General features: G+C 38.9%; 1 protein-coding gene across 1 annotated transcript in view; it reads right to left on the bottom strand.

The window, feature by feature from the left end:
* Window positions 1-1,824: 1,824 nt before the first annotated feature.
* gyg2 (glycogenin 2) overlaps window positions 1,825-10,050 on the bottom strand; it is an 8,501-nt gene continuing 275 nt past the window's right edge. The window contains exons 2-7 of the mRNA XM_035678035.1: window positions 9,362-9,524; window positions 7,971-8,097; window positions 6,916-7,108; window positions 5,995-6,111; window positions 4,937-5,095; window positions 1,825-3,811 (exon numbers count right to left, since the gene is read on the bottom strand). Coding sequence (XP_035533928.1) covers window positions 3,686-3,811; window positions 4,937-5,095; window positions 5,995-6,111; window positions 6,916-7,108; window positions 7,971-8,097; window positions 9,362-9,524 — 885 coding nt within the window. The 3' untranslated portion in view covers window positions 1,825-3,685. The remainder of the gene's footprint in view (window positions 3,812-4,936; window positions 5,096-5,994; window positions 6,112-6,915; window positions 7,109-7,970; window positions 8,098-9,361; window positions 9,525-10,050) is intronic.

Genomic DNA, 10,050 nt, shown 5'->3' on the forward strand with positions numbered 1-10,050 from the left:
GGCGATCTTGAACTTTTGGTTTCACTTTTGAGAAGATGTCATGTCATTACGTCATCTTGATATATGCTGATGGCTTGAACTTGCAACAATATACTATGAATTATATTACAAAAGGTCTGCGTTACAAAGTCGGGGTGTGGGGTTTGAAAGAAGTGGGTGTTTACGAGGAAGGAAATAAGCTGTTGAGTTGAATTGTGGGAAATGAGAGCGGAACTTAAAGTCAGGATAATCGCTGCCTCTACTGCTTCGATTTTGACTATTCTTCTTTTAGATTATTTCTTCCTCCAGAGACTGTCATAGTCATGGAACAAACCTCACTGGACCCAGCAGGATCCATATATAACATATATACAGTAACCTATTTCTTTTGTGTTTGTGCCATCCCCAACATTAAAGTCCCTCTGCTCAGAAATCTTTTTTTTCTTGTTCCTACAGTTGAATGTTTGGTCTTTACTGTGCAGAATGCTAGCAAGAAAATAGCCTTTGATTAAATAAGTTTCCTATAGGTTATTAATAATTGGCTCACTGGTTGATGTGAAATTGAGGCTCTTGCTGTTTTTGGGTTGTTTTAAGCCCACGTAGCCCAATTCATCCCATATGGATCGGCTAGGCTGTTTGGGAGCGACAATTTTTATTTGCTGAACCATAAATGAACTGCAGCAGACTTTGCTTAATATTCCTAACTGTCTTAAATACTGTCATTATATAGAACTTGTAATTTTGCCTTTGATTATCTCAGACCACCACATTGGTTAATTAATATCAGCATTTGCAGCATGTGTTGACACACTTTGTCAATCTCTGCTTGTAATTACCACCAGGAGGCTGACATGAACGACTTCTCCCAGTTGACAGGTGATATTTATGCTAAATCACACACACAACGCGAATGCAGGATTAGACTCCAGTCTGCCAGCAAATCGTTAACAGGAACTGATTTATGCTCATTCAACCTGAGAGGAGAGCTTAACAGTCAGCTCAGCTGTTGTCTGTTTGCTAGAACTGAACCTGCAGACTCTCAATAGAGCCCCAAATAAAGATATCTCTGTTCCTGTTAGGTAACCTGGGTTTGGAGCAGCCTGTAACAGCGTCATGTCAAGAATGTCATCGTCTGCGGGGACTGATCTCTGATTCCTTTTGCCTTTTCAGGGCTTAATGAATGAGGCGGTCAAGGGAAAGCAGCAACTTATCCCAGATCTGTGCTCGCACTTTAATCTTGATGAATCGGAGCCAAGCGGGAGCCGCTCAGCCGAGAGCAGCGATGTGCCAGGTTGCCTTTCAAAGCAATCATCATAAGGCCCCTTCTCAGTGACAGCACAGCCCCTGGCCCGAGCTCACCTCCCGCCATTCGTTTTGTATTCAGCACACTATCTTCCATTGCTGTGTCACAACATTATGGGAGGAATGACTATGAAAATTACATGCACCATGTGCCCAGTGGATAAGGATCACACAGCATACTGTTGACTGCAGTCAGACATCTATTAATCTGTGTTCCTGCTTCTCTGATTTGGTGCCATAATGGAGACTGTTCTGATAGAAGAGCCACAGTGCCCCCTGGTGGAAGAATTAACATATACATAAGTTAGGAGTCTGTGTGTAGGTGTGTAGGTGTGTTGGGGGGGGTTACAAAAAGAAAAAAGAAATGTCTCATCCTTCAATGTCAACATGGATACATTTCAGAATGTTTAGTTGAGCATTGACAATTTGAAGACCTTGAATCATTAACTCTCTCTGTTAAGTTGTATTACCTGGCCTGTATAGAGAAATTCTGACCTGCTGGGCACTGACTAAGAGACTCTCTAATGTTTCAACATCTTCTTCTTCCATGTATTACAGTATTTATTACTGCAAAGCACAAACAGACCACAAATATTACAGTTTATGGGAAGACACCACAGTTGAAAATTTAACATTGGAACATTGTCAGGTTAAAAATTCTTATTTCATTTTGTTGACATATTAGAGTCAAATGTTTTTACAGAGGGAATTTTAGATATCTATTTTTATCACTCCATAAATCAGAAAATACTGTCAACAGCTGTAAAAAAATAAATCAATTCTCATCATGTTTTTAGGAATAAAATGTGATATAAATCAGGCTATGAATGATATGAACAAATCCCTCTGTAGGGGTAAACCTTCAGAATATAGATATCAATAACACTAGAAGGTTTGGTGTATGTAAGTGCTACTGTACTGGAGATGTATGGCCCAGAGTATGTGAAAAAAACGAATTTTGAGAAAAACTTTAAAGATATGTATTGTAAAATACACAACAGGTGAATAGGCTACAATTTTTAACTAATAGATATCATCATGAAACTTCCCCAGCTGATTACTTACACTAAGACAAATATGTTTTGTATTACAAGTTAGCTTAAATGTTATGTTTAAATATGCAAATGAGGCATTATGTAACTTTTGGTAAAATCTACAGATGCAAACAGACTCGGTGTAGTAAAATAAACACCTAAATGTGTATTTGAGCTAAAGTGTAGGGAAGAAAAATAAGCAATGTAACAAGGAGTTTGATGTGCCAGTGCTTGAAACAGACCTATGCTAGGTTTGGTCCAGATGGAGACTTAGAGGGTGGGGAGCAGAGGATATAATGTTTCTGTGCAATATTGATTCTTTGTTTGATTGAAGATGATTGTTTGCTACTGTTGCAGCAGCTAATCAAAATATCAAGATATTGCATCAACTGAAGCGACTGTTAGTTTGGTAATAATAGAATAACATAGAGTGTTATCAGACTGTAAACAACATAAGTGGATGGTAAGAAATTCTGAAGTCAAAGTAAAGAAAAGACAAGTATTTCTTTGGAGTACATTAAATATGTATGTTTGAACACTACTACATATAAAGGTGGTTCATGCCTTGGAGTTTAAGTGATTCTTCGATATAGACTTGAAGGATAGGTTGGGGGATATTCTATCTTTTCTTTTTGATGTGCACAGCCAAAACAAGGATGAATGTACCTACTCAAACTACCAAGTTAAACCCGGATATAGAGTTAAATAGACCTTTTTCACTGCAGCCATTTGAAATAGTAGGGTAAACACAGGCGGTATTAATGATACTAATTAAGGTTCTGTTTCATTTAGGTCAAACATAGTCTGGTTTTGTTTGCATTTCATTTTGGCTCACTAAGAAGGCTCTGCTACACTAAATGGAATGTAACCTTAATTATGTTTACCCTACTATTTCATGTTAAAATTATTTTAACTTTTTATTCCACTTGACAAAAAGAAAACCACAGTAGTGGTTTCTAGTATTTCAACTGAAAGTTGTTTATTGACAATGGCACAAAATATCAAATATTAAAGTGTAGATTTTATCATCTTTCAAAGGATTTGGTGATATAGATTTTTGTTTGTAGAAAAATGAAACAATCTTGGTAAAGTTAGTTCAGTGTATGTGTTTGTTTCCCTCTTCAGGTCAGTCTCAGTGTGGGTGGGAGTGGTATGTCTCACTCTTAGCTGTATCATCGTGATGCTACTACTAGGTGTCAGAAGTCCTAAACATAGGGACTTTAAAGACAAAAAACACATATCAGTCAAATCCTGACATCACAGCATAGAAAAGCAGTCACTGTTGTGTTCAGACTAAACTCTACCAAACAGGAAACTAAAAAAGGACACAGGTCAGTTTGGGTTATACAGCTGCTCATGTGTGTGATTTGTTAATCCAGGAAGCGGTCCAGCATCCTCTGGATGTTTTGGAAGGCATCTCTGCCCAAGTAGTCAATCTGCCCGACCTCCCACTGCCTGCGATGCTCCAGCCGCTCTGCTTCCATGTCTGCTGCCGTCTGCCATGATGAAGTGGAAGAATAACAAATCAGTCTTCAAAGGGAATTTATCACAAGGAGCATCAGATTCTCTATTCAGGCGGAATTTTGGGTTCTAGTTTCAAGCTCTTGGAATGTGCAGTTGAGCATATAAATTTTCAGAATTGGTAGATTGTCATTATTCTTTCATGCTCATTTTATGAAGACTTTCAACTAACCTGGGTCTCATTATAACCTCATACATTCCAGTATCATCTCTAATCTGTGTTGAGTTTCAAAACACTGAGCTTGGAATAAAGATACCATATTCAAATAAGGCACCTTTAAGTGTTTATTATTAATATTATTATTATTATTATTATTTTAAATTAAAGGTGCTTCTAAGCAATATTTTTTTTTGTTAAAATAAGTGGTAAATAGCTTTACATTCCAGAAGCCACTGATATAGTGTTCAGTCAGTAACATGTGTCACCCAGTCCCTCCTTTCTGCAGTAAACAGAAAATACATTTTCTGCTATCCCGTTACAACGTTGTCCAATCAGGAGACAGAACTCCACAAAGAGGCGGCCCTTGGAATTTGTAATTTTAAGATAACTCTGGTATTGTCCCTCCCAACTCACTGCTGATGTTTCGAAGTACAGTACAGCTGTGGAGTTGGAGCTACAGAAGAGAGTTAGAGTCAGCATGAACGATCACATCTGTCAGTGCTGTCAGTGGAGGAACTTATTTGAGGCCTGTTTATGTGTACAAAAATAACATGTAAAAAGAGCAATGCACACCTCAAAACAGACCTCATGCTATGAGAAATATAGTTGTGTTTAGCATATGCTCAATGTATAAAATATACATAAATATAAATTGTTATAAATTAAACTACTCAGTATATAAAGCTATTAAAATATTCACCTTGACATTAAAATGCTGCATCATTGTTAACAAATCACTCTAAATTGGGGCCATTTTATTTTTAATAGGGTATTTTTACATTGCTGTACTGTTACTTTTAGCTTTCAAATTCACAGACAAGTTTTAAAATCTCAATATTGAGCGATTGGAATTATGGAGAGTGTATCCTTAAACCACTGGCTCTTATATTTTAACCAGTATTGTAATCAGGTAGGTATAGCAGTCAAATGTTTAACATACAGGATGTGTTTCCGTGTCCGTGGCACCCTCGCTGCCCTTGCTGCCCTCACTGCCCTTGCTGCCCTCGCCGCCCTCTGCTCCAAACAGTGGGTCCTGGATCTCGGTGCTCTCAGATGATCTTGACTGTACCTCCAACGGTGTGTTATCTGTGAGGGAACTCTGCAGACACCACAGTCATGTCACTCACAAATGCGCTACAAAATATGCTAACGTGAGCACATGATGTGAGGCTAAAAGTGTGAAATCATACAGTGGCAGAGCAGAAATACGACTTGGTTCTGCTTCACTCTCACTGTGGATTGCTTGATAAACACTGCTGATGTATGTTCATGGGTGTTGTCACACTGGAGGGTGTGTGTCTGTTCAGGCTAATCTTACAAGCTTGTATAAACACAGTACATCAAGTTGAAAATGAATGAAACAAATGACAGAAATGCAATGAGACGCTCAGAGGCCTGTGGCAGATAATAGGCTCTGTTGTTCTTTTTTCTGCCGGAGTCAAATGCAGTCAAGCAGAAATACTCATAAATTAACAGTCTCATCTCCTGGAACTAACAAGAGGCACTTGAGCTGCCTAATAACCCACCATAATAATCACAATGATATATCATAAACACAAGCTGCTATGCTAATAAGGCCATTCATTAAGCTAACTAATGGATTGATTAGCAAATATCTCTAATGACTACAACTTCACATAATATGTGTGACTTTAAATAAACTTTGTGTATAAAGGTTTTTTTTTAAGGGTTTTTCTTCTTTGTTGATGGAGCTAGCAGTTTCCCCCTGCTTCAAGTGTTTGTGCTAAGCTAGGCTAACATGTCCCCAGTCCGATTTCTGTCCCGGATTCACAGACCTGAAACTGATGTCAATTTTGTCACCACAGTGTGGATTTGATGACAAATAAAGCTAATAGAGTCAGAGACATGTCAGTGAAACATCCTGTAAAAGGGCTAAATAGATAAAAAAAATTTAAATCACCGGAGTGACCATAACAGCGTAATATCTGACAGTGTCACAAAAAAAGAGGTGATAAATATTTTGATGTCTCAGCTTACCGTCTTTGGTTCAGATGGTGAATGAGGCCTCTCAGAAGGAGGTGAAAAATGTGCGAGCAGTGAATTGGAGCTGTCCAAGGTTTCCCTAAATGACATCTTGGCTTCCTGTTCTTGGATCTGCAAAACAAGGGAGAATATTGAGTGTTGGAATGACAGCCAATGCCAGGGCTGGGCAGCCATGTGTCGTGTTTGGCTGCCGGTCCGCATGTTTATGTCACAGCCAAACTCTGCAGCAGCTTATGTGACTGATTAACAAACCTTCAACTAAAGAGGGGGAAGTCATCAGTGAAATGTGCCGCTTGAGTGTTTGGAGTGAAAATCTGCAGAGCGTCCACCAAACATGGCATATGGTTGACTTCCTGCACAGCAAGTGGCACTGCTGAACAGTGCATTTAAAATCTGAACCTTATATAAATTATATACAATCCCAGACAAACATATACCTATAGACGTTTTTAACTGTGAAAGTAATGGTGAAATTTTATTTCATGGGTCTCATATTACTCTACATCTACAGTATACTCAAGCGTTTTTTTCTCATATTAAGCTCCAATGCCAGTTGTGTAGCAGCTAAGTTGTGCACAAGAATGTTGCTTTGACAGATATAAACAATTAGCAACAACACTAGTCATTATTCATGATGTTGTAGCTTTTCTTAACTTGTGTGAGTAATTTTGTTAATTCATGTCACATTAGCTCATAGATAAAACATAAATCCAAACTGAGCAAAGTGCAGTACTTGAATCAGATGCCTTTTATTTTATTCATAAACTTTCATTCCCTGACTGGTATAACATGTTAACAGCGTGGTTGTATTAAAGTGGGTCTGACCACTAAGCCGACTCTTTGAAGTGGTTCATTTTCAGGCAAGATATGACTAATCAGACAGATAAAGATTTCAGATCACACAGATGTTCGTACCTGTTCTGGTTTCTCTCGGTCTTGGCTGAGCTGTTCCCCTGGTTGAAAGGATTTTGAGTGACTGAGGTATTCCTTCCACCATAGAGATACAAAGTGTTCCATGGTGTGTGAGCTGCCGTCGTCCGCCTTGCTGCTGGAACTCCAGGGTTTCGCTGGTCCTAAGAAATGGACGATCTTTGCATTGTGGCCGAATCTGCAGGGACACAACTGCAGTGTATCAATTAAGTTGCTAGAGGATGGCACTAACACAGGTAAGGTTCCAAACCACAACTGTCAGTGTATACAAACTTTATTATAGGACAGGGTTCCTCAGATTTTACATGACCCAGATCCTGTTTTTATGGTAAAAGTGTTGTCAATTTTGTTCTCCAAAACTAATTTATGCTACAATACGATATGTGACGATACGATACGATACGTTACAATACGATACGTTACAATATGATATGTTACAATACGATACGTGATGATGCGATACCTTACAATGCGATGTTATGGTACGTGAGGATACGTGAGGATACGTTATACATGACAATACGTTACGATACATAATACGATACGATACACACAGCTGCCTCCATGTAATAATAATTGAAAACAAACAACATTAACAACTTAGCCAATACTGTTCCAAATCACAACCTTAATTCAATTTAGTTTCCATAAAAATATGTCAAAGAAACATCCGTCTTAAGGTGTGTCTCAACCAAACATTCAGCAAATTTTAGACACAGCACTATAACACACAAAGTCAATAAAGAAAGATTTAAGTGGATGCAAATAAACTCAAATTTACTTTAAGCAGAACAAATTGAAGTGAAGTATTTAGGTGAGTACAGTGTTATTGTTACTGAGAGAAAAGCCAAAATTATCTGTTAATCTACTGATGAAGTAAACAGAGTAACAACCTTTAATCATGGCTAATGCAAACATTCTGCAAGAAAAATCTATGTGAGCTTGAAAATGTGGTTAACACTAATCCACAAACACAAAAGTGTGTAAACAGAGTACCAAGTGTAATGGGACAGAGCTAGCGGCGGTGCACACACACTCACTGCTGGAAAGCAGGGAGGTAGCTGTAGACGGAGCTGGCACTGAGGTTGTAGACAAATGGCAGGTGTTTACTGATGTCTTCCACTGGCCAGCTACTGAAGAAAGAGTTCAGCAGGCCCTGGTCCCCCCCTGATAGCAACCAATATGAGAATAAAAATTAGTGAAACATGCATAAGTAACTTCTATTCTCTTCTTAGGGGAACTGTTTGCTGTTTGCATGACCCTGAACTATGTTTAAGTCCAATAAGAAGCTGCAGTTAAACATTTGGATTCTCAATAATCAAAGTCTGTCAGTGACAGCTGCACTACATAATGATGGTCATAAATGATGGAAAACAACATTATAACAATGTCCAGGTTAAAGAAAGCAAACCTTAGCTTTTAATACATCTAATTTCTACGGATGGATTAATATAAAGTTGAAAGTGGGTTAAGAGTATATGTCTTCTTTAAACTCCTGTGTATTAACATGTATTTGTGTCCACCTGATGAATGTAAGTTCAGTTATTTACTTTCTTTTAGGTAGTGGGTTTTTCAGAGCTTTTTCACTGGAAGCAGCTGCCTGCTGCTGCTGTTGCTGCTGGAAACAAGGTTGCTGAGGGCACTGAGACTGAACCAAAACAGTGGGCTGTGATACCAAAACAATATCCTTTTGCATGTGTTGCTTTCGCAGCCTCTTTGGTTTGTTTAGGTAGCTGGTCTGCTCCGTGTGCAGCTGAGTGACTGAAACTGCTGTTTTTCTCATCTACGTTGGTGAACTAAGAATTTATTTCAACCAAACCTGTTGGTTATTGTTGGAACAGAGAAAAGGCTAACAAAGACCGATCATTTTGTTTTTATCCACTTTGAATGAAGTGATAGACGATAATATGGCTGTTTCTGGTTAAACAAAAGGTACCTCTGTAGGGATCAGGACAATCTGAGCCTGTCAGTGGTAAAAACAAGAACTTTTAGTGGACGTTCCATTTGTCCCCAAGGATTAACTTTAGCTTACTTGTTGTAGCCATTGCAATTCTTTTCTGTTAATCTGTTAATTAAGGATTTATTTTGACAAAAAGTCATCCAGTGGCAAGTGAATTCTTCTGAATCATCTTTCGTACAGTCTACTGCAAAAACCACATACTGACAGAGGCACAATTGAGAGCCTATGAATTAATAATTCTGTAATATTAGTATTCTTTCATGTGTTATGCATTGCCAAGATAAATGTCTGTACTGAACAATGGACCACTTTTATTCATTTTACCACAGAGAGAAACAGAATAATACGCAATGAACAAACACATCCCTCGCCTTTTTCTTTTAATTTCATATGAATGTATTCAGTCAGTGTTCAGAGCACACAGCGTTCTCTACTTGTTAGTCTCAACCCAGACATGTAGTCATGTATTACCGTCAAAGCTGCCATGCTGCAGGGCGTGATCTAGGATGCTGGCGTGGGTTTGGAGGGAGGGTCTAAAGACAAACACGCCGGAGTTGAAGCAGTCAGGCCAGCCAGGGTCGGGAGCCGCTGACAGCTCATCTCTCTCAAACAGCTCGTCCACGTTACACAGAACCTGAGAGGGAACCGTCAGAGGTCAAACAGGTTTGTCTGAAAGATGGGACTAACATTTTTAGGTTGTATCTGCCGAGAAACAAACTGACAGTTTATTATAGAGGGTCAGTTCACCCAACTTACAGAGAAACAAAACATGTTTTCTAACTTCCCTCTAGTGGTATCATGCAAATAGATTGGATATTTTTTTTCAGGTTTTCAGATTGGTCTCTGACATCTCTGCCTGTACCCCAGTGAAATGCACCTAAACTGCAATTCATTAAAAAAATCTAGTTTGTGCAGCTCAAAACACTGCAAGCAACTATTAAAAAAGAAATAAATTGGATGTGGTCTACGTGACATCACCCATAGGTTTCTGAAGAGCTGTTGTGAAGCTCAGTGTGGTCGGCTCTGTCCATAGCCATCTTGACGGCTGCCACCTAATCCAAAAAAGAGTGGTTGTGGCTCAGAGGAAGAGCGGGTCGTCCACTAATCGGAAGGTTGTTGGTTCGATCCCCGGCTCCTCCCGCCACATGTCGAAGTAACCT

This window comes from Morone saxatilis, unplaced genomic scaffold (genome assembly GCF_004916995.1).
Source record: "Morone saxatilis isolate NCDOM2014 unplaced genomic scaffold, NCSU_SB_2.0 Contig6, whole genome shotgun sequence".
Lineage (NCBI taxonomy): Eukaryota > Metazoa > Chordata > Actinopteri > Moronidae > Morone > Morone saxatilis.